General features: G+C 52.3%; 1 protein-coding gene across 1 annotated transcript in view; it reads right to left on the bottom strand.

The window, feature by feature from the left end:
• The window catches only part of ABR (ABR activator of RhoGEF and GTPase), a 218876-nt gene that overhangs the window by 101486 nt on the left and 92171 nt on the right, over positions 1 to 25219 (bottom strand). The window contains exon 2 of the mRNA XM_019650398.1: positions 21842 to 22026. Within this exon, the coding sequence (XP_019505943.1) occupies positions 21842 to 22026 (185 nt within the window). The remainder of the gene's footprint in view (positions 1 to 21841; positions 22027 to 25219) is intronic.

Genomic DNA, 25219 nt, shown 5'->3' with positions numbered 1-25219 from the left:
GTAGGAAACTATCAGCAATTTCCCAAGTCCTGAGAAGGGCGGCTTTCCCCCAGCTGTTTTCCCTTCCCCAGGGTGTTCTCATAGGCTTTTTCCACCCTTTCCCCAGGTGAGGGACTTAATCCTTAGCCTTCCATTAGTAAGCCAGCTATTAGCAGGTCTGTGCTGGCGGCTGCTGCCCCCACAAGTCTTTGAAATGGTATCTGACCTTGTGACAGAAGAACAGTGTCTTGCCAACAAGGTCCACATTCTAATCCCCCAAATCTGTGACTATGTTCTCTTATGTGGCAAACGGGACTCTGCAGATACGATTAGGTGGGAAGCTTATCCTGAACTATCCAGGTGGACCCTATGTATCACAAGGGTCCTATGAGAGGGAGGCAAATGGGTCAGAGAAAAGGTGATGTGACCACAGAAAGAGGGGGAGGGGGAGAAACTGTTGCAAGATTGGAAGATGCTAGCTTTGAAGACAGAGGACGGGGCCATGAGCCAAGGAATACAGGAGGCCTCTAGAAGCTGGAAACGGCAAGGAAACGGATTCTCTCCCCTGGAACTTCCAGAAGGAACACAGCCCGGCTGGCCTTTGTGGACTTGTGTGTGCGTCAATAAATTTGTCTTGTTTTAGGCCAGTAAATGTGTGGTAATGTGTTGCAGCAGCATTAGGAAATAAGTATGGACGCCAAGCTTTAGGGAAAAGACAACAGTTACTTATTGATGGCCTCACAGGTACCAGGCACTGTTCTAAGCATTTTCCATGGATTAACTCACGGGAATCCCACAGTCTGGAAGGTTGTTACCATTATTCCCAAGTCACAGAGAGTGGCAACTGCCAGCTGCCTGGAGCTGTCCGCACCACAGGCAGGCAGCACACCCTCTGAGAAAGAAGATCAGCTTGGAGCAGGGCCCAGCCCCAGGCCCCCCAAGGTCAGACCTGAGGCGGCCTCCCTGCACATCACACAAACCATGCTGCTTCCCCAGCCTGACACATGGGAATTCACCCTCCATGTTGGAGGTCAGTGCTCCCCTGCTGCACCCCATTCTCCTCTTATTCCCTGCTAATTGAGGATTTGCCTGAGAGCCCGGAAGTCACGTGGGGCACACTGCTCACTTAACTCTAGAGCTGGTTGGACTAGGACCTGGATCAAGGCCTCGTGATTCGCAGCCCCCACCAAGCCTTCTGCCACCCTGGCATGAGCTCAGAACCTTGTGTCAGCCCACGTCAGCAAGACCCTCTCCTCAAGAGACCCCCACCTCAGAGTTCCATCTCAAAAGGGCACCCCCAAGAGTGCCCCACTCAGGGCCACATTCATTCTGATGTTTTGGCTGGCATGAGGGTGGAGATGCTATGAAAGGAGGTGAAATTAATTCTGTGCATTTCACCACAGAAGGCCTCCCCTCAGTTACCACCAAAAACCTCTTCCATTTTTTCTTTGCTTTACTCACACCCCACATGTTCCTGGTTTAGAATCATCTGGAAATTCACAATTGTTTCTTGAATTCTTGTGGGGCTATCCTTAGTTCATCAATGCCAGGGCTTAACATTTATTCATTCATTCACTCATGCATGCATTCATTCATTCTCCATTAGGTGCCAGGTCCTAGAAATACAAGTGAGGGAGACAGTCTCTGTCCCCACAGAGCCCTCTAGGGGTGCCCACATGCCCAGAAACCTCAGGGTTCATAGACCCACAGCCTATGCCATGTTTCTTGCCAGTCCCCCAGCACAGGAAAGCTGCCTTCTCAGTGACACTGTCCCCACTTCCTTCCCAAGCAGAGCTTATGAAATGCAGCCACGTTCATTCCTAGCATTTTACACAATCTGATGGGCTGAAATTCTGTCAGCTCAAGGCCTCCAAAGGCCAGTCCAGTCACTCTGGGCAGAGACAGTATCTACAAGTGAGGCTTAGCCAGCTCTGGCCTGGTCTACTACAGCAGAGCTAAATAAAGCCTCCACGGTTTGGTTCTAGGCCAAGAAGCTTTGATCTCCTCCAAGGCAACCGTAAGGACTGTGATTCACAGCCTTAGGCCAAGTGGCTCTGCAGACAGCAGAATTCAGCTATGGGCTACACCAGTTTACAAGGAGCAACCAGCAGTGTCTGCTCAGAGCAGATGCCACTGGGTCTAGGGGCTGTGCCCATGCCAACCATCAGCCTCAGGTCAGCTGGCACCTCTATGAGTTGAGGTAAGGCAGGGACACCCAGCCACTCTCCTCCCCTCCTCAGCACCAGGCACCAGGGAGGTGTCTTTCAGCTAATTCCTCAGCAGAATATAGAGCAGAGAGCACAGGGGCAGCTGCTGGGGAACGAAGCCCAAATTCCAGCTGCCGCACTCTCCTGAAGGGTGGATCTCTGTATCCTGGGCTCCCAGCTCTCCGAAGCTTCAGGCAGGTCCCGTGGGTCCAGTCATGTTTCTACACTTCAGCTGTTCATATCCCAACTTGGTAGATGTGTCATACTCACAATACCACCTGCACTATTATTTACTTAATATTGTTCTTTACAACTGACTTCTTAAAAGCACAGCCTTATCCCGTGTATGACATCTGAAATCATAGGAAAGATATACAAATCATATGTTTCTAATATACATTATAATATATACTAACTATTAAAATGCAAAACATATATCCAAGTGCCACCTAAAATCATCTCTTAAATCATCACATATGTGGCCCCCACTTTGGGAAACACCCAAGTGAGGGACATAGGCACGGCCATCACTGCAGGTGGAGGGAAAAGAGACCCAGGCAGGTGAGACAGAAATACAGGCATTTCAGACAACCCATTACAAATTGGCACAGAATAACACCTGAAGGGTTCATCTGCATTACAAAAGGATTTTTATTCCTGACAAATGAGTTCCCTGAAATAGCAGCTTTTATATCTCAAGGTCCCTATCAGCACTACGTACCTTTAAATAGAATTGTATGAAAGATTTTTGGAAAGCATACAACGTTTTACAGATGGGAGGTGATATTGCTATTGGTATTTGCATTATTATTAGTTTATTGATGATTAACTCCTCAAAGGGAAATGTGGATTCAAAGATACAGCAAACTCCAGCTCCAGCTCGAGAGAAAACCAGTCATTTTCTCACATCTGTCCCCCAGGAAGAGGAAGCATCTCGGAAATTACACTGAAAACAGGATTGATTTATAGGACTGGCATTTGGACACATGCTCAGGAACACGACGATTGTTTAAGGTGAGTACTCTTGAAGTAAAGTAATAGCAGAGAGAGAACGGTCTTGGATTCCTACCAGGTGCTGAGAAACGTCTATCTTACAAGAGCTTGCCAAAACCATCTGCAGCTCAGGACAGGGACACAGCCTCCAGAAATGCCCCCTTGACCACACACATGCACACGCACACACATGCACCCAGCCCAGTCCTGACTCAATGAGAAGTGGTTTCTCCTCCTCTAAATTTAGTTCCCTTTTATCAGAACCCTTCTCATGGCCCTGATTACTTTCTCATTATATTCCTACTACCGTGTTTTCCCGAAAATAAGACCTAACTGGAAAATAAGCCCTAGCATGATTTTTCAGGATGCTCATAATATAAGCCCTACCCCCCAAACGTAAGCCCCAGTTAAGATCGTCAGCCAGACATGACTGTTTGAATAAATGTAGATTTTTGTACATGAATAAATGAATAAATGTAGATTGTTACAGCAAAAATTAATATACAACCCAGTCTTATTTTCGGGGAAACACAGTATCTGTGCACTCATCCTCTTGCCCTGAACTGTGAACTTTGTGAGACAGGACCATACCTTGTTCATCTCGTCTCCTCCCCATGCCAGGCAGAATGCTTTAGATAGAACACAGTCTGGTGGTGTTTGTTGAATGAATCAACGAGCCTTCTCACCACCTCTCTGCAGCCACCCTGTTTATCTTCTCCCTCTACAGGTGGCCTAGCCTGGTAGAGGAAGAGAGCATACTAGAGGTGTTCAGGATGAGACAGGGGACCTGGAATTCCCCAACTCTCAGGTAAGGCTCCCTCCCCCCATGCTGGAGACAAGACCAGGAACACTGAGGCAGCAAGGTAGAGGGGAGGCCACAGGGTCTAGGAGGGTCAGTGTTTTTAGGTGTGATATGTGCCCAGGCAACCATGTGCTGCCTCCTTAGACCACGTCTGAGACGGAACAAGACCAGGGACATGGTACACCCTTTGCAGGCCCCATCAAGCCTCACTCATTTCACAAATTCACTGGGCACCAGCCAAGCACCAAGCACCATGCAGCATTCCGTAATGAATAAATACAATGTGGCCCTTGCCCTCGAGAATAGGATGTACTCGAGGAGGCAGTGGCCTAGAGTTCCAAGCAGAATGAAATATGGGCTAAGACCAAGGTGGAAGCCAGAGCCCAGGGGAAGGGTGGACCCATAGGGCATCATATGAGTGGGACCCCATCTGTGCTGAGAAGCGTTTCTCAGAGAAGGCCCATTAGGAACCCCACATACCTTGATCCACACCCTACTGAGCTCCCAGCCAGAACTCCCTGTTCATAATCGGACATTATCCCATCCTGTCCTGGTGGGGAGGCTGATCAGACCCTAAGTACACAGGCCTTCGTGGGCACATTGAGGAACGTGACTTCCCCCCAGCGCTCGGAGCTAGCACCAGATGTGAGGAGTGGAACACTAGAAACTGCCAGCCTCCCATTACAGCTCCTCTCTGCTCTGCACCCTGGCCTACAGCTATTGCTCCACCCAGACTCCACAAAACAGCCATCTACCGTGGGCCTGCAGTCTATTTTTACCTGCATTAGCTCCTCCTCAGAACCAGATTATATTGTGGGTGGGACCGGGCTGTGATCCCCATCTTGCAGAAGAGACAAAGAGGCCCAGAGAGGCTCAGGGACAGCCTCCTGCCCACAGCAATGCTCTGTGCACCATATCCTCTAGGGTGCAGTGTTGCCTGGGCAGACAGGCCTGGGGCCCACAGATGGGTGCTCTCTGTTGCACAGATGGGCAGCCTGGCTTGCAGTCTGCAAATTCCCTGCCATACTTCCTAACTGGCCCTCCCTTCTAGTCACAGAACAGAGAAGAGGTGAGCAAAAGGCTGAGGTCAGAGCTCTTAGAAGTGGTCTAAGGAGAGAGAAAGGAAGACCGGTGTGCCATGCCTGAAGCAGCACTGGTGTGGTTTCAAGGTGGGGGGAGTCCTGCCCCCGGGGAGGAGGTGAAGAAAAGGGAAGGGATTGACGCAGCCACTCCCCTCCAGCTATACCTTCAAGACAACTTCTCTCGTGGGGCATGGCTGTCGAGCGTGCCAGCTCCACAGTGGGTGGGCTGGGGTCCAGCAGATGCTTCATGCCTATGCCCGCCTTAGGAAAAGTGCCTACCCGGCTGGCTTCTGCCTCAAAGCCAGATGTCACCTCCCTGTCTTCAGCAGATCCAATTCTTTTCCATCAAGGAAGCTCAGTGATCTCTGGCTCGCTCTCTCTCCAAATGCTCTTTTGCCCTATCCCAGATTCACCAAATCTCCTTCTTAGGAAGAGTGGCCCCCTTGCCTGAACTTCTTAAGGGCACTTATACCACGGTTGCCATAGAAACAATGAAGTATGGCCTCCTGGTTTCAAATCAGCCAGCTCCTCTGGGGCAGCAGGCTCACGCCACTGACGTGCCCACCAGGTGACTCATGTCACTGACAGAGAAAGCCCCCAGCACAGCTGGCCTGGGGAAAGCCAACAACCACTCGCCCTGAGGACAACTGGTCCAGAGGAGGAGGCAGGCACAGCACTTTCTCCCCCAGGAACAGCTGCCAGGGAGCACAGCCCCTCGCATCCCCTCGCAGGCATGCGCCAGCCTCTTAGACTGAGTGAGGTTTGAGCACCAATCAGCCATTTCTGCCCACACACAGCTTCGGCAGTAGATAGAGAACTGCTAGCCCTGCCTCCTCTCCCCACCCCCCACCCCCCACCAAGCATCCAGGGCGTGTCACATTCCCACCTTCACAGCCACCAAGAAGGGGGACCCTGAGCCAGGGCTGGTCGGGGTTCCCAGCTCGCATTCCTCCAGGAGAAACACATCTTCATCCTCCAGAACCTTGTCCAAAAAGCCTATTGCCTCTTCTTCCTCTTCCATGGCAGCCGGAGCCGCGGAGCGCAAACAGGAAGCAGGGTCCACGCAGCAGCAACAGCAGCAGCAGCAGCAGCAGCAGCAGCCGTTGCCGCCGCCCGGGAGGGAGGCAGGCGGGCAAGGAGGGGAAGAGCGTGCAGGGCAGGCCTAAACCAGCATGCTGGCCTCCCTGGAGTCAGTCCTGGCACCTGGCCACCGGCTCCCGATGAAAGGCTCCATTATGAACCTTTTCCTGCAGCAGCTTCCCAGCCCTCCTGAGCGCCGGGCTACGGGCCGGCCTCGCGCTGCGTCCCCACCCTGAGAAAGGGAAAGCGGGTCCTCCAGGACAGTCCCGCAGGCCTCTCTGCGGAGCTCCGGGCGGCCGCGGCCGCCTCGATATCAGGGCTGTCAGTGGAGGAAGGCGCGCCGGCGGAGCAGGAGGCGCCCCTGCGCGGCCACCGGGCCCTTCCTGCTGTGCGCGCGGGCCGGGCGCAGGCGGGGCCCCGCGCTCCTTGGCCGCCGCTTCCGAGGTCCGTCTCGGCGCCGCCGCCGACCCCCGAGATCCCGCCCTTTCTGGGCTCCGAGGTTCGCGTTTGCTATTAATACACAGGAAATGCACGACTTGAGTTGCGAGGTGGAGCCGTTCCCTCTCTGTGGTCACCGGGCCAGCGGGCTGGCAGAGGCTTCAGGAGCGCGGAGGAGGGGCGAGGAGGCCGCAGACGGGCCGGTCGCAGGGGGAGGTCTGCCTCCCAGAGACAGGCTTTATTTACAGCCCCTCTCCAGAGTCCGGCGTGCCGGCAGGGGGAGGAGCGGCGGAGCAGCTGCCCTCACAGCCTCGTGGACGACCCGAGCCAACCTCAGTGTCACCTTGGGGTCCCCACAAGCCTGAGTCCCCTTCTCACCTCTGCCTCAGGCTCTGACACCTTTAAGAAAGGGAGTCCAAGGCCTGGTGAGAAAACAGTTTCCAGACCCACCAGGGTTGCGGGAACAGGGCTTTGTGCAAAGGAGGCCTGACCTGCCTCACCATAACGGAAGCACAAGTGCCAGCCAGGGTCTGCAGCTGGAGGTGCCGCAGCTTCTACTCACACATGCTGCAGAGATTGGTAATACCACCTCCTTGGGGCTCTTTTCCCTCAAGAGGGGCCTCTGCCCAATACAGCCAACCCCGCAGGAGAGGGTGCACATGACCCAAGAGAGGGAACATGGGCAGCCCTGCCCACCCCCAGCCTGTTTCCCTTGGCTGCTTGAACAGTTACTGAAGCTGAACCCATCCAGAGAATGAAGGGACCCAGAGATGGGCACGCACCCACTCTCATGGGGGAGGAGTTTGGGGCAGCACCCACGAAAGCTTTTTCACAACACACCTAGGGCACAGATTGCAAACTGCAGCACCCATGATGGTGCAGATAAGATCAATCAGTGAAGAGAGCCAGTTGGGGACTGGGTGAATGGAAGAAACCGCTCAGCTCCAGCTGAGGGCTGCCAGGGGCAATACAGGCTCCAGGTTGCTCCATCTAGGATTGTTCAAGAAAAGCTGCAAATCTGGGTTCTTAGGAGATAGCTCTTGATTTTAAAACAATGGCAGATAAACTACATTTTTAAAAAACCATGGTGCAGTCAAAATAAAACACATCTGTGCACTGAATTAGGCCCACAGACAAGGTTGCTGCCTTCTTGCTTCTGGTTGTTTGTTTGTTTGTTTGTTTGTCTTTAAGCTGAGCCATCCTGCTACCTGTTGGCAGCTCAGCGGCTGCTCAGCTCGGGCTGGACTCAAACCGCTGTTGCTCAGAGCTTGAGCGAGCTCTTAACCAACTGAGCCACTCGGCTGGCCCTGCTGGTTGTTTCTTTAAGGGAAGGCTGGGAGACGTGTGGGGGAGGAGGAGGGGGGTTCCCTGAATGTCTCATCTCCTCTGTTCCCTTTCCTCATTGGACCTGGCATCTTGGAATCAAATTCAGCTTCACACACTACCATCCCACCACTTACCTTTGTAAACCTGTATAATAGGTGCCACCAACTACTGTGTTTCCCCAAAAATGAGACCTAACCAGAAAATAAGCCCTAGCATGATTTTCAGGGTGCTCGTAATATAAGCCCTACCCCACAATAAGCCCCAGTTAAGATCGTCAGCCAGACATGACTGTATTTGAATAAATGTAGATTTTTATACATAAATAAATGAATAAAATGCATCTTTTGAAGCAAAAATTAATATAAGAACCGGTCTTATTTTCGGGGAAACATGGTAGGTAGATCAAGTGAAAACTCAGGATTCTGGGTGGCAAGCCCCGAAACGCCAGCCCCACTCAAGCCAACCCCCCCAATCTCCCACCAGGGATTTCCCCATATCTCGTGCCCCCCCCCCCAATCTCCAGCCAGGGATTCCCTTGAAATCTTCCTGATTCTTCTAGCTCACAATTCTCTCTCCCGGTACACAGTTGCCATGACCAGCTATTGTGGTTCTTAATGATGCAGCATCTGAACTGTCCATCAATTTCTCATGTGTCTACCACAAGCCTCCTTATGCACATGTCACAGCCCCCTGTCAGGTGGTAACTGTGTGGCTACAGGGGGAAGAGTCAAACTCTTTGGAACTGGTTCAGAAATGAGTTCCAAAGGAGGGTCAACCATGCGCCATCTGTGGCCCACCTGGGGTCATCACCTCTCCTTTCCACTGGGCACCTCAGCTGAAAACAGGGTCCTAGCCTGAGCCTCCAAGCTGGGAAGAGGGTTGAGGAGGAGAGAGGAGGGAAAAGGAGGAGAATGAACATGGTTTCTTATCCCAACTTGCCCCAAAAGTCTGGGGACACTCTAAGCTCTAGATGGGGCTCCTGCTAGTCTATTAGAGCAGAGAACCTGTCCTTACCAGTGACAGGCTCCTCCCAGTCACCAAAGCTGAAATACAGGGGACTTGGGGTAGGCGCTCCGAAATACAGGGTTCCACAGAGGTACACCCCACTCCACACCCCGCCCTCTCCCTCAATGCTTGGTTTTCCCCTGTCCTTGCCCTAGCTGGGTTATAAATAGCCAGGGCACATCTGAAGGGCCCTTTCAGCCATAATTCCTCATTTGGTTTGGGCGCGTGAGGCTGTTCCTAGGGCTTGGAAACAACCAAGCCTAGCATTCCCCAGGACACAAGTGTGCCAGCCCAGGGCTCTGTGCCACAATTTCTGTCTCCCATCCCGCAGGCTCCAAGTGCATAGCATGGGCTGCCCCCAGACAAGCAGGTGGCACGGGAGAAGGGCCTAAAAACCCAAGTGCCCCTCCTGTGTCTGTTCCCCCTAACAAGGGAGCATGAGGTGCCCTTAGAAATCTCGAGTATCCCCATCTCCATTCCCCACGTCCCTTTCCAGCATGGCGGGATAGATACCCACTTCTTCCCCAAACCCTGACACCTCTCAAAAGCTGCTCCCTGAATATCTACGGCATCTCTACTCCACCCCATCCCAGTTGGCTGGAAATTCCAGTGAGTAACTAGAATGCCCTTCCATCTCCAATGGGCACAGAGACTCCACTCAGAGGCCCTAAGTCCTCCCCCTGGAGGGGAAATGACTCATAAGTCCCAGTGATGCCCCCTCCCTTTCCCCTACAAATGCCCTCAGCCAGCCCTGGACCTGAGCTTCCTCCCTGCGTCCTCCACACTCCACCTACTTCAGCCTGGCTCCTCATCGTCCTCTCCAGAGAAGCAGGTCGCTCCCAAGTCCCCTAAATTGCCTTTTTCTCAAGTCAGAAGCGCCTCTCTCTACTCCTTGGCCTCTGTAGCCTGGATACGCTCAAATCCCTCAGCTTTTCATGCTCCTATTACTTCTGACCACTCTGGTTTAGATTGGCACTTCTTTCTCCAGCCCTCCTAGAAATGTGGAGTCAGCCATTCAGGACCCAGGCCTCAGTCCTCTGCTCGGCCCTTAGAGAGCTCATCCCCTCTTATTTCTAGACCAGTGGGAGCCCTTCACCATCTGCAGCTCCAGCATCTTGCTCAGCTCCAAGTGTGACACCTATGCTGTCAACTGGATCTCCTTCCGTGGAAATCCCATCAACAGCCCCTCGACTGTACATGTCCAAACCGAACGACCCTTCCCCTTCCCTAAACCAACTTCCCCTTCTGCCTTCTCCACTGCTGTTGGCAGGGCAGCCACGTTGTGACTCTTCCTTCCCTCAGGCCCCACATCCCTTTTACCAAGTCCCTTGGGTTCTTCCTTCTTTCCTTTTCCCAAAGCCACCATCACCCCAACCAAGGTTTGCAGCATCTCATACCTAAACAACCACAATTAAACAACCACAATATTATTCCACTTTGACTCCTGTTCCTGCCTGTCCAGCTGTCTGTTCATCATTCATTGATTTGAACCCAGAGGAAAGGCCTGACATTACAAACACACACATCTGGGAGACACGGCCCCCCCGCCATTAGAGTGCTCGCAGCCTTAGGGGGTGAAGGACACGGGAACAAATGCGGCAGTGTTCACATTGGTCGACACAGTGGGACACACGACAAAAGCACTAACCCTGCCTGAGAGGAAAAGCTTAACAGGAGAGGGGCTTCTGAGCAGCACCTTGAGAAGGGGAGGGGTTTCCAGGCAAAGGAAGGAAGGCAGGAAAAAAAACGAGGAAGCACGACTGGAGGACAGAAAAGGGGCAGCAGGTGGACTTGGAGAAGTGGCTAGACCCACACCTTGAAGACTGGGGGGCAAGGACTCCCCCATGGGCAAGCGGTACTGACTGAGATATCTGACACTCACCAGGCCCACACTCTCAAAGCCACCAGCCTTCTCTCACACTTATTCTCCATCCCCTCATTCCCTTACCCACTCTACCAACGAGTAGTTATTAATTGCCTACTGTGCACTAGGCACTGTGCTAGCATTCAGAACACAGCCACAAACGGGACAAAAGGTCTACCTCGGTGGAGCTGACGGTCTCAGGGACAGACTGACCATAGTGAGCCAAGGCAGTGCCTGGGGAGGGGCACAATCTCAGAACAGTAGCGCTAAGATACAACTCTTTCCAAAAGGGTAACATGAAAATACCTATTGTGATTTTAAATGTTCACACCCTCTGACTCAGCAACACCACTGTAAAGCATTGTTCTGCAAAAACATTTGTACAAAGGCACGAAGATCCATGTACAAGGTGTTCATTGCATCCGTGTTTTTATAGATAGATAGATAGATAGATAGATAGATAGATAGATAGATAGATAGATGTGATTTTATTGGGGAATTGGGGAGAGGGAACAGCAATGGGGAATCGGGGAAGGGGAACAGAAAAGTTGCTTCACTGGCCCATGTTGGTATTGTGATCATTGTGCTCTTCCCGGGTGAGGCAGATGGGTCGTCGGCCATTGGACGGCCGCTCATGGCTGTTCATGGCAGCTCATGCCGCTGCCGGCTGCTCACAGTAGCTCACGGCAGCCCCACTGCAGCCCCACTGCAGCCTATGCCGTCGCCAGTGACTCACGGCAGCCCAGCTCCAGGTCGAGCTGTTGTTCACCATCTTAGCTGTAGAGGGCATGTTACTGGCCCATGTGGGATCCAAACCAGCGACCCTGCTGCTCAGAGCTCATGCTCCCAAGCCAACTCTTAACCAATGAGCCACTCCACCGGCCCGCATTGGTATTTATATTAGCGAAAGACTGGCAATGGCCCAAATGTCTATTAGAAGGGGCTTGGTTAAGTGAGTTACGGTACATCCATAATATGAAATACGGAGTGTTTGTAATGTCAGGCCTTTCCTCTGGGCGTGAATGAATGAATGATGAACAGACATGAAGAAGGATGAGGTAGATCTTTAATTACTGATATGCAAGATGTCCACTTACTAGGTAAAATAAGAGCAAATTGCATAACAGTACCAATAGTATGAAATACGACCCCTGTGTGTGTGTGTGTGTGTGTGTGTGTGTGTGTGTGTGTGTGTGCATGTGCGCATGTGCCACATGGGAAAAGGAGAAACATATGACCAACTCTTAACAGAAGTTCTCACTATAGGATGGAACTTAAGGAGACTTTCACTTTCTATATTAAGTATTTCTGCAAAGTTAGAATTTTCAGTGATGTAATCGGAAAATAAAGAAGTTAAAGAAAGAAGTGTGGTAAGTGCTATGATTGGGAAAGTAGAGTGAGCTCTGGGGGCACGAGACAGGCATATCTGACACAACAATGGGGGAGTCACGGAAGGTTCTCTGGAGGAGCTGACATTAAAACTCATACCTAGGAGCAGGCCGAGTGGCTCAGTTGGTTAAGAGCGTGAGCTCTGAGCAACAGAGTTGCCAGTTCAATTCCCACATGGGCCAGTGAGCTGCATCCGAGCTGAGCTGCCGCTGAGCTGCCAACAGGTAGCAGGATGGCTCAGCTGGTGAGAGTATGTGTTCCTCCTAACAACAAGGTTGCTGGTTCGACTCTTGCATGGGATGGTGGGCTATGCCCACCCACAACTAAGATTGAGCACAGCACCTTGAGCTGAGCGGCCCTGAGCTGCCATTGTCGGTCTGCCAGGTGGTGACTGGACTTAGAGCTGAGCTAGCTGCGTCTTCCACAACTAAGATCGAAGGACAACAACTTGGCTGTTCCCCTTCCCAAACTCCCCAATACTGTTCCCCTTCCCCAATAAAATCTTAAAAAAACAAAACAAAAAGAAAAACCAAAAAACTCATATCTAAAAAATGAACAGAGATTAGCCAAGCCAGAGGGGGTTGTAGGGCAGACAGGACTGTGTGAGGCAAAATGACATGAGTTCATTCCGGATGGTGAGTGTTCATTCATTCATTCAACAAACATTTACTGAGCATCTACTGTGTGCCAGGCACAGTGCTAGGCACTAAACTTTGCAAGGAGCAAACGTTTCGTTACAAAACTGACAAAAGCTTCATTGCAACGCTCACAGTCTAGTTGAGGGTGGGAGTGGAGGTGGTGAGCAATGAAGCCTGCAGAGGTAGACAGGGGTCAAGTGGTCAAAGTCAGGAAGGGCCTTGACAGCATGGCTAAGGGCTGGATTTTATAGGACAAAGGGAAGGCATTGAAGGGTTGTAAGCAGGGAATGACATGACCAGTCTTCAATGCATCCCTCCCGCTGATATCAGATTACTCTTTCTAAAACATTGCTCACCCTGTGCCCAGCAGGAAGCCAAGTCAGCCCAAACAAGGGCAGCGGGGCTCTAGCAGATGACTCAACTGATCGAACTGTTGACAACAATGTCTGCTGCTTGCCGTCCCCAAAAAGGGCCGGGCACAGTCTCACCTCCAGACTTTGCTGTTGGTTTGAAGCCCCTTCTCCCTCCTCTCAGCCTCCCAATTTTCTTGGAGCTCAGTATATCCTGGGCCAATGAGAACTGACCTCCAGGGGCCAGTACCAGGGGCAGGTAGAGTCGGTTACAGCCGCAGATGGAATCAGATTCAGCATCCTCCTGATAACTCTGCTCCTCCCTCTGCCTTCTCTTTCTCTGTTATAGCAGAAGTCGTTCCAGAAATCTTAGGTAGAGTTCAATTACATAAAGCTAGTGTTGGGTATAAGCCAGTAAGCCAGTACATGACACTGTTCATATAGTCAAACAAATAAACAAAAACAGAACACTCTCCTGGATTCTGGATTCGAATCCTTGCTCTGCCTCTTGCCAGCTGTGTGACCCTGGGTAAGTCATTCATACTCCATGGGCCTCATTTTTCTCATCTGTAAAATGGGGACAATTATAGCACAAACTCTAGGGTTGCAACAAGGACAAGTACACGTAGGGCAGTGCCTGGCATGTGTCAAGCCCTCTTACGCACCACCTAGTCTCCTCTTATTTGGTAGTGGTGATGGGTTGTGGGGAATACAGAAGAGGGGAGCCCTAGCCTGCTCCCAGCTCTACCTCCCACCTCTTCCAATGCACCGAATGCCCCCGTCACACCAGACTATCCCCCTTTTCTTAAACCTCCAGAGGCTTACCCACATTCCAGAACTTATACCTTTATCTAGGATGTCTTTCCTGACCACTACCCACTCGCTGTGGCTGCCTCCTACATGCTTCCCTCCCTGATTCCCTCACCTGGCGTCACATGACTTCTCCCTCAGACGCTGTATAACTTTCAAGACTGTTGTACAGATGGCCTTGAAATAGAGGGATGGTGTGTGTTTGGGGGGGCGGGGGCGGCAACCCCTATTCATACTAATTCCCAACAGCACCCAGAACCATATCTTATAAAAAGTGAATGCTCAGAAAATACTTAGTGAGTAAAATGATCCCAGGCCAAGCAAAGGGCCTCCAAAGAAGATACATCAAGGGTTCAGATTGGGTGTGTGGTTCCTATGGAAACTGGTCATATGACTTGGACTCCTAGGGCTAAAGGGAACCCAAAAGTCACTCAGTTCTACCAAAGAAAGAATCTTCCCTCTACCTTTAGTCACCAACCTCTGCTTACATCCTTCCCAAGACAGGAAGCTCATTACCTGCCCCACTGCCAAACAATTCTAATACTTGAAATATTCTTCTTAATATTTATTCAAATCTTACCTCATAGACACTATATCATCATCCTGCCCTCCAGGGCAACACAAGATAATTTTCTTTTATTTGATTGGGTAACACTTTCACAACCTTCAAATGCAACAAGTATAAAAGGGAAAAAAGTAAGCAGTCCCATCCCATTCCTGCACAGACAACGTCTGTAGCATGTTACCCTGCTAAGACCCTGTGACTGTTGGTCTCCCCTTAGCCCTAGAATCCTTCCTACATCAATAGAAACTGCTTTTATAGAAACCAGCCACCCAACCTGAATGCCTTGACTTATCTTGCCCCATAAGCCTCCTGGGGTCATAGTCACTCACTAAATCTTTCCTGAGCACCTACCTTTGCCCACTTAGTAAACGCAAAATGTCCCTAAGGGGCCCCTTTCCCCCCTGATAACCACTGTTCTAGACTCTCCCATTTCGAACCTCCCTCTAGACCAGTGGTTCTCAACCAGGGGCAATTTTGTTCCCCAGGAGACATTGGGCAATGTCTGGAGACATTGTTGGTCATCACAACTGGGGTTTGCTACTGGCATCTAGTGGATAGAGGCCAGGGATGCTGCTAAACACCCTACAATGCACAGGACAAGCTCCCACAACAAAGAATCTTCTGGCCATTTCCAGAACACAAGCCCTGCTTCTAAACATACTCTGGAACCAGAAACCAGGCTATGCGGAGACAGGAGAGTGAGTGCTTAACCAGTGCCAAATACAGCGGGTCAAGCACCGCTTTATCTCTATTTCCCAGCACTTCCCTGCTTCCTCAGCTCCCAAATCCTCGTGGTGGGTTGGTGTCCCACAAGGTAGACTCATGGGAAACACCCTCACAGCTGGAGCTAGGGGGAAGGGAGGACAGATTATGGCCCAGTGCGAAATAGCCCAAGGTAACTCTCACCTCTTTCTGAGCAACTGGCTCTTTGTGCCTCTCCTTCCCCTGAAACCCCCAGGTTGGCACCCTCCAGGGGGGCTTTCACCTGGCAAATGCTGCTGGGAGCAGAGCCACTTCTGCCAGGACTAAAGCAGGGATGGGAAGGCCTGAGAGGCAGCCGGAGCTAGGGGCTCATGGAGAGCTGAGTTCACATCCCAGGACAGATTCAGGGTCCACCATCACCTGGGGAACAGGTCTTCCATGGGGTACAGCACTAGGCATTTTCACAGCCATTCTATCACTTCGTTCTCACAGCGGCCCTTCCAGGGGAGGTATTTATCCTCATTCATAGCTGAGGGGACCAAGACTCTATAGGTTGCCCGAAGTCACACAGCCAGGAAGAGGTAAAACAAGGGTGCTCAGGCTCCTGCTTTTGAGAGGTAGCAGAAAGCAGCGGTGCCAAGTACCCCACCACTTACCAGCTGTGGAACCTAAGGAAGAGAGTCATGTGACCTCTTTGCTCATTAGTTTCCACGTCTGTAAAATGGGGCCATAATGGTGCCTGCCTACCTCACAAGGTTGTGGTGAGGACTAAATGAGTGAATATTACAAAGTGCTATAAGAGTGCCCAGCATTTAGTAAGTGCTATGAAAGTGTTTCTCTTCTTTCTCTTTTTCCTGCCACACAGGCAAGAAGGTGAAGGGTCTCCAAATAGGAGCAAGCGGTGCAAGGTGAACAAGAGCATCATCCATGTGAAAGAAGGCGCTAGCACCCCCTAGTGGAGAGACTCGGTAACAATGATGGAAAATAGAGGCCATGGGGTAAGAGCCAGCTGCTGATGGGATGGATGTTCTCTGCACCCTGGCCGACCACCAAGCCCAAAGGCCATCCAGCCTCTGCCCCCTGGCGGCTCACCTCTGTGTAGCCAAACGCCTCAATGTGAGGACCTTCTCATTGGCTTTTACAGTACTTGTTTCAGGTGCAATTGAACACCTGTTGGGGTGATTATGTGGGTCAGTCAGCCTCCCTGTCCCACCTGCAAAGACCCCCAGGGCTCAAGGGCAGAGCATGGGTCTGGTCCACAGTACCTTGGACCTGTAGGAGATCAACAAACTTTAACTGAATGAATGTTACTTTGGAAGACGTGAAATGATGATGAACTATACCAGGGAGACGGAGACCCCAGACAGGCTGGGAGAGCTACAGAGCTGCTCCAGATTAGCCAGTGTGCTTCATCAGGTAAGACTAGCTCAGACAGGTGTGAAAGGGGGAATGGGCCAGAGAGGACAGGGAGGGCCAGCTCTGGGGGGGGCTGAGGGTCGCTGCCAGGGCACTATGTCTCCCTACTTTCTACTTATCTCCTTCTTGACTCAGAGAAACTAAGGAGCCCTCCTCTTGCACCTTTGTATCTTCACCTACAAAATAGGGGGCTCCCCCAGTGGTTGGAGCCAGGTAGCAATGAGGCCCATGGGCTCCCAGCACAGCACCTGGCACGTACGGGAGACAGTTAGTCTCCTTTGCAGTGGGGACCAAAGATTCAGAAGGGGAGAAACGAGGAGCAAAGCTGCTGAGATATGAGGTTGGCAACTTGAGGAAACCATGTCTCTGATTCCACCAGGGGCTGGAAACGCCTGAGAGATATAAAGACCACGAGAGCCGCTAACCCACCCAACTCAGGCCTTGAACACCATCCGATAGGAGGGAGCACACTGGGACACAATCTCACATGCTCCCAGCTCTCCATGTGGCTTCTCCATTCACGTAGCAGCAAATTCCTTTTTTTGCAACCTCAAATCCCAAACCCTAAGTCTTCAGAAGGGACTGAGGAAGGGAAGACTGGGCAGCAATTCGTCCCAGCCTCATCCCCCAAGACTGCATCTGCCCTCCCTGCCTCCTCCCTAGCCATCCCAGTGCTTCTTGGTTCAATTCCACAAATACCAGGTGAGTACCCCTAGATGCCCGCCTGGGAGCTGCTGATGGGGCCACAGAGGTGATCGGGGCAGTAACTGTGTGCACCTCCCAGCAGGGAAGGGCTGTAAAAGCTTCACAAGAGAGGTGGTGTCTCAGCCGACCTGGCAGCACAGCACAGGCTCCAGCGCTAGAAAGACCCAAGTTTAAATCTCTGGCCCCACTGGCTGGTCTTGGGCAAATTAAGTCACCTGTCTGAGCCTCAGTTTCCTCAACTGTAAAATGATGATCACTGGATGTCCCTCATAGGGCCGTGGTTGGACTGAAACGAGACAATCCATGTAAAAGGCTCAGAGCAAGTCTAAGCAGCTGTGATAGTGAGGTGGGGGTGGGGGAGAAGGGGAAGAGGGAGATGAGCAGGACAACAATGTTGGTCATTTCAACTCTCCCCCACTCTTATCTTCAGATTCTCCTGCCAGCTGGAGTCTGAACCCCTCAATTCAGCCTTTTGTTTAGACACCCTTTGACCTGTTCTGGGTACCACAGGAAGTACAGAACAAGTTTGACATTGAGTAGTCCCCGCTAACATGCATACAGACTTTACAATTTACAAAGCGCTCTGCCTAACACCATCTCACGGAAGCCTCACAACAGCTGTGTGAGGTCGGGAGGAGGAAATTCTCAGTATCTTCACTTTACAGATGAGCACACTGGAGCTCAGAGAGGTTGAGCGACATCCCTCAGGTCACACAGCTAGAAAATGGTAACGCTGAGACAACACCCAGATCTCTGCCTTGTAGCCCCTTTGTTCTGTGCCTCCCGAGAGAGAAGACAGAGGAGTCTATGGTTTGTGGGGAGCAAAACCGTGTAAAACCATAGTCCTGGCAGAGGGATGTGTGCCCCACCTGTCAGCTGAGATCAAGAATCCCCGCCCGTCATTCTCAGGATGAAACTAGGCACTCTCAGTTGAACTGTGCCACCAGTGGTCTGTGGCCCTGGCCCTGCCAGAGGCTCTGCTCAGCCTGGGCTTGGGGACAATGAGGCATCTGCGGGGCAGAGCTTCAGGTTTCGCCCTGATACCTCCCAGAGGGAGGTGTTGCACAGAAGAGCAAGGCTGTAGGGGGCGTGCTGGTGAATGAGGAGTGTGCATCCTGCCAGCACCACAGAGACCTGGCTTCATCTGGCCTTCCACACCTGGCAGAACTAAGCCAACCCCAGAAAGGAGGCTGCAAAGCAGATTCAGTCGTTGTCCAGTAAACAGTCACTGGCCTGAGTCTTTGTGATGTTCTTGGCTCCCCACCCCTCTAAAAGCTGGTGAGAAAAGTCGTGTGGGCCCCAGTCACCGGGGACTGAGCCCACAGTGAGCCAGGCCCAATGCTGTGGGCCTCACCTGAGCTATCCCACGCCATCTCCTTAACAACCCTTCAGGTAGTTAGTCCTACTTAGAGATGAGAAAACAGGCTCAGTGGGGTTATGACACTTCTTCCAACATCTCACAGCTAACAGCAGATGTGTATCTATCCAACGCTCATGTTCTGATATTCTCTGGGCTGCTGGGAGAGGAAGACTGTGGTGGTTAAGTTTATGTGTTAACGTGACTGGGCCCCGGGTGTCCAGACGTTCGGCTGAACATTATTCTGGGTGTGTCTGTGAGGTGTTTCTGGATGAGGTCAACATTTCAATCAGTTGACCGAGTAAAGCAGATTGCCCTCCCCAGTGTGGGTGGGCCCCATCTAATCCATTGAAGGCCTCAATCGAACAAAAAGTATACTGAGTAAGGCGGGGGGACTCCTCCTGCCTGACTGTGGAGCTGGAACATGGGTCTTTTTCAGCAATCAGTCTCAGACTGAACCATCAGTTTCTCTTGGGTCTCAAGCCTGATGGCTTTCAGACTGGAACTGACACCACTGGCTCTGCTGGTTCCAGGCTCAGGCTGAAACCTTAGGTCTCCTGGGTGTCCAGTTTGCTGACTGCATACCTTGGGACCTCTCAGCCTCCATAATCAAGCAAGCCAATTCCTTATAATCAATCAATCAATCAATCAATCAATCAATATCCCTCCCCTCCTCCCCCATTGGTTCTATTTTGCTGGAGAATCCTGACTAATACAAAGACCAAACCTTGGGCTTCCAGGCACAAGTTGGCTGCATATTCAGACGTGGAATGCCAAGCTGCCAGAAGCCAGATATCTAAATATCTAGAACAAACCATCTACTCTGGTCCAAGAGTCCCTTCAGTTCCCAAGGCCCTAACAGGAAGCCTGGTAGGGTGGGGACCTGCCTGGCGAAATAATGCATAGCCAAGTAGCAGAAACTTTAGCTTTCTTTTTTCTTTCTTCTTCTTTATTTTTAAATAAACACAGCTCCCAAGTACTCTCTCTTGCACCCCAATGTAAATAGCAATACTTACAGAGTCCACTAGATGGGGCCAGTGACGCAGGAGAAAGGGCAAAAAAGAATGCAACTTCAGGAGGGAAGGTAGGGGAGGCCGGAGTGCATGGCGCTGTGTTAACTAGGAACTCCAAGTTAGATAAATGCTCCCACCCCTACCTTGCATGACTTCTAATCAATAGTGTAAAAAGCAATCCTTGGGTGTCCAAGTGCTTTGGTCAGTTGTCACTGTAGCATCTCTGGATTTCAAAGTCCTCAAACTGAGTTATTGCCTCATAAGCCACCAAGCAAAATGGGCGGCCACAAACCGAGGCTAAGTCCCTGCCCTAAAGCCTCAGAGCTCCAGGCAGGGCAGCTCCCCGTTATGTCTGTGACCCGTTCACTGGCGAGTGAAAGCATCTGACGGTACGTTTCACCAGGGAATCTAAAAATCGATGAACAAGCACTCTGGCAAGGTGGTCATGTGATGAGGGAAAGAAACAGGACAGGGGAGCAAGGAAGAAGGCAGAGATGGGAGAAGGAAGTGGCAAAGGTGCTTTTCTCTTCAGCAAGAGGCTCTCTTTGGCCACACGTTCTCAACTCTCAGCCGGCGTTCCTGGCCCTACTGTGTTGGATCCTACAGCAAATCTTCCTGCACCTGCTCCCAGGGGGTCTCTGAGCCCTGTGTGGTCAGAGACCTAAACACAGAGATGGGAAGCCAGAGTTTTCTCCTTGCTTCCCCCAATGGCCTCAGTTCACATCCCAGAATACCCTCTCCTCCATCAGTAGCAAAAATCCTGCCCGGCATGTCCAAGATGGCTATCTCTCACCTGCCACCCTTCCTAAGACAACAGAGCAACACCCCAGAATGCTGGCTGTTGGGGGCCTGGACCTGACCAACAACACCCTCACTCATCCCCTCCACCTACCACCTGTCCCCACCATCCCTTCCCAAACCTGTACTGCCTGGCAGCTAAGCTCTGCTTCTGTTGCCATGGCAACAATGTGGCTTCCCCCAAGTGGGAAGCCGGTTGCCAAGGCCCTGTTGCCAAAGGCTATAACAGCCACCCTGGTGTGTGAAGGGGGGGGGGGGGGAGGGGGAGAGCTTGGCAGAGAGGTGGAGGGCGGCCAAGGAGGCTGAGAGGCAAGGAAGCAGGGGGTTCTCAAGAAATGGTAGCATCCAGGCACCCCTCCCTAGCCAGGCTGGGGAGTGCTCGGCCCTGTAGAAGGGGAACATGTATGTCACAGCATCTCAGTGACTGCTCCTTGGGGGCATTAGAGGGAAGAAAGGGGACTCCCTCCACCCCCCATAAAAAACACCTGGACAAGCCCTCTACAAGCAGGACTAAGTACTGTAACCCTCACCCCCAAATGGAGTAACAGCTTTGATTCTCCCCCAACTTCAGAAAAACAGCCCCCAGGAATCCCTCTGTCTCACCTGCTCAGGTGTCTCAGACACACACATACAAGCTAGACCCAGACAGAGCCAGTCCCAGGCCAGGAACAACGTTAATTACAAGGATTGCAAACCTCCACACTTGCCTATCCCTCTGGCCTGTCGCAGAGCACATACTTAATATTCCGTCAAAGCTTCTCTTTGGAGCAGAGCTTCCATCAATCGACAAGAGAGAGGAACACCATTAGGGCTTGTTCCCTTCCATAGTCAACAGAGGAGGGCTGGATGGGGCCCTGGGTCCTCAAGGAATGTAACGGAAGAAGTTCCCTTCACCCCACAGTGAGCACCGAGTCCCGCCTTGGTGTGCTGAGCTGGCATCTGTATATTTATAGCCCACAGGTCACATACGCAGCCACTGCCCAGCCCAGGCCCAGAGAGAAGAGCCTGTTCCTTCCCTAAGGCCATCCTGCTAGAGGGGCTGAAAGAGGAGGTGAGGGTGTCCAGCAGGGAGGGGGAGCAGATGGTTGGAGAGGAGGCAGAGACAGCAGCAGGTGGGGTGGGAGAGGAGCCTAGTCTGAGGGGGGCCCAGGGCTGGAATGAGATGCTGAGGGTACCAACAACATAGCCAGGTCCAAATTCCCCCTGTCCTGCTCCCCCAGTAGTGTCTCAAGCAGAGCCTAGCCCATGCCACCCATGCCTGCCTCCCCACTCCCTGAAAGCCCCCTCTTCCCAAACCCAGAAAGAAAAGCAGGTGTACCTACCGCAGGTGCCAGCCCCTCAGGTGGGGTGGGGGAGATGCTTTCCCCGCCGCCCTGGTTGCGGGTGCTGAGCTGGGGCGACATGGTGGGTGACTCGTCGATGTACGGCATGGTCTCCGAGCCCTCCGGGGGCCCCTTCTGCTCCTCATTCCCCTCTCCGTCGTAGTCGTCTGCCCCGTAGCTGAAATCTGAGACAAGGAACAAGAAAGGCCACTGAGAGTCCTCCACCAGGGCTGCCAGGGACTGGTAGCGCAGTGGGCGCCGGCGGCGGCCCCCGGCAGCCATGACCCTGGCCGCAGCATCCACAGCCCGGCCCAAACAGGAACTGCGTGGGGCCCGCGCTTCGTGTGAGGCTGGGGAGCACCAGCAGGAACGGGCGCTGCATGCAGTTCAGGGGCTGCTGGGAGCCGGGGAGGAACGGCTCCGCTGTTGCCACCCGCTTAATAGCATGCCAGTTGTGTATTTCAAGCTGCTGTTTCCTTTGCCTCCTGCCTAATTCCAAGTCTAAAAATTAACAGTGGGAGCAGGAGGCAGGACGCTTCCAACTCTCCTCTCTGAGTCACCATTTTGCTTTTTATAGGGAATAAAGAGGTGGGGCGGGCCAAGCGATGTCACTTCCTGAGCTCCTCCTCCTAGGGTACCATTTGTACACGGAGCCCAATCCCTGGGGGGGCAGGGGCAGAGCAGGTTTTGGGGGGGTGGGGGCTGAGGAACTGCACCCAAGGGAGCTCTCACCCCTCTGAACAAGGCCCCATGCAGGATGGAGCCCAAGGCTGGCAGAGCGTGGGCGAGAAGGCGTCACAGAGACCTGGCAGGGACACGATTGAACACAGACTCCTCAAAAGCTGACATTTACTTCTATAATTTCAATGGAGACCTCCTTCAGAGCAGGAGGAAAGAAAAGGCTGTAAGGAAGTCCAGCTGCTGTTAACCCCCTCGGCTGCTAGCACCACTCAAGCTCCAGAGCCCACGCATAGACACCTCTTTCCTAGGACAGCAGGCTGGGCTCCTGGGGGACACAGGGCCACACCTCGGAAAGGCCCCAGGTCAAATCCCACCAGCGGGGGTCTCTCCTGCAGCATGTGAAGGAACCCTTCCACAGCCTTCCCCCCAGCCTCTGGCTGGGCCCATCATCTGCTCAGATATTACTTCTTCCAGGATGTCCTCCCTGGTGGCCCAGCTCAGAACTCCTACAGTGCATGGCCTTCTAGTGTCCCTTTCATCCTGCTTATCTGTCCCTGAGCCCCTGGGGCAGGAACTGGGGGTCTCAGTCATCACTGTGTGCCCAGCACCCATGGGCCAACATGCAGCAGGACCTCGGGAAATGTGTATGAAGGAATGAATGAGCAGAGAAATGCGCTGTCCCTCTCAGGTCTGAGGCTTGAGCCAAGTTCTCCACTGGGACCTGGCTCCTCCTCTGTCACAGCACACCAGCCCCCAGGCAGCCGGCAGCCTGAGAATGGTGTCAACAGGTCACCAGGGCGCCTGGCCACAGCCACACTCGTCCAATCTGGCCCTTTGGCAGCCAAGAGCTTCCCCCAGCCTTGCTGCACCTGCTCCCGCCGACGTCCTCTTCAGTCCCTGCATTGACAGTCCATTAAGCTGTCAGGGAACGTGGGCTATTATTTTTGTCCCAGGCTAGGCCCACATGTAAAGAACCATTGGACCTAGTGATCCAGCCCCTGAGATGTGTATATGCCAAGTACCCAGCAAATAGGGCCCACAGGCCTATGTCTGAGGTTGGTAGGGGGTGAGCCAACTCTGCTATTGCCAGGGGTCGGGAAAGAGAAAGAGCCACAGCATCCATTCTGCCTGAGTCTGGCACTGTGAGGAGGCCTACCTGTTTCCTGAGACCTAGTTCACTTTGGAGAAACACCAGGAGGAAATGAAACATCATGTTAACCTGCCATCTCTCTTCCAGGAGGCTCCATGCCGCCCTGTTACTGCTTGGAGTCAAGGCCTGGAGTGTGGGCTATGGTGAACTCTGGCTTGGCCAACACTTCAGATTCCAGCAGGCCACACTGCCTCTCCTATCCACTGACCAATTCCCGGGGGTCACAGGACCAGATCCCTCCCTCAAGACTTTTCCCAAGGGCAGGGGTGGAAGGGACAACAGGAAAGGTGGTGTGGCTCACCTCTATCGCACACCTGGCGCTTCCTGGGTCACAGCAGGGCGGGAAGGTCTCTATCAGCCTCCCCCCAGGATGCACAATTCATTCTTAGAGTGCTGGCCGTGGTCCTGCATTTCCTGCTTCTCTCACCCTGGCCACACCTGTGAGGCTGTTCTTACTATCCCCGATGTACAGACAAGGCCACTGAGCCTCAGAGAGACGTGCACAGAAAGGATCTGAACCCAAGTCTGTCTGTCTCCAAATGCCATCTTTTCCTTTCTGAATCTCACTAACCTTCCAGAGAAATCTCCTCCGGCCCTCCTTGTCAGCAGACTTACCAGAGAGGAAAGGGAGGGGGTGCCTGAGAATGAGGTGCAGGGAGAAAGGTGCATAGGAGCGGGGAGGCTCAGGGTTGGAGGAAAGTGCCCACAGAGCTCTCTGCAAATGTTCCTAGATACTTTTGTTTTCATTCCATCCCCCGTAAGACCCTGAGAGACCAGGCAGTCAGTCAGAGACCCAGGAGGCCCCTACCAGGAAAAGGGATACAGAAAAGACAGAGAGAACAACCCTTAGAGAAGGAAGGAACCCTGGGACCAAGAGAGGATGGAAATCTGCCAAGCACGGGCTTTGGGTGATGAAAGACCACAGATAGGAGAGGACCATGGCTTGGTCACCAGGTCTCGAAAGAGAGAAGGCTGAGGAGGCTGCTGACAGCCAATATCCATTTCCCTCATGGGAACATACCGTATCCCCCATGTATAAGACGCACCCTTTTTCAAAAACTTTGGGATCTAAAAACTGGGTGCATCTGACACAGTGGTTGTAGATTTTTTTACTTGTATTGCCTGCTTTTTTCGTGCTTGTTTTTGCGCTCATTATTGTAGATATTTTTTACTTGCATTTCTCACTTTTTTCGCACTTGTTTTTGCGCTCATTGTAGATTTTTTTACTTGCATTTCCCACTTTTTCGCACTTGTTGTCTTTGCGCTCATTGTTTCGCACTTGTTACCGGGATATTACTGTAGGTTACGTTTTGCCACATTCTGCCTGGAAATGGCTCAGAAAAGAGTTTCGTACAGTGCTGAATTCAAGTTAAAAGTGGTCCAGTTTGGGGACGGCCGAGTGGCGCGATGGTTAAGAACTCGCTTGGGATGCCAGAGGGCCCCGGTTCGGATCCCGCATATAAGGGCCAGTGAACACTGCCCTCCACAGCTAAGATGCTGAACAACAGCTCAACCTGGAGCTGGGCTGCCGTGAGTCACTGGCGACG

Source organism: Hipposideros armiger, unplaced genomic scaffold, assembly GCF_001890085.2.
Source record: "Hipposideros armiger isolate ML-2016 unplaced genomic scaffold, ASM189008v1 scaffold_141, whole genome shotgun sequence".
In the NCBI taxonomy this organism is placed as follows: domain Eukaryota; kingdom Metazoa; phylum Chordata; class Mammalia; order Chiroptera; family Hipposideridae; genus Hipposideros; species Hipposideros armiger.
The sequence above is the reverse complement of the archived record's forward strand: the minus strand, read 5'-3'. Positions and strand labels throughout refer to the sequence as shown.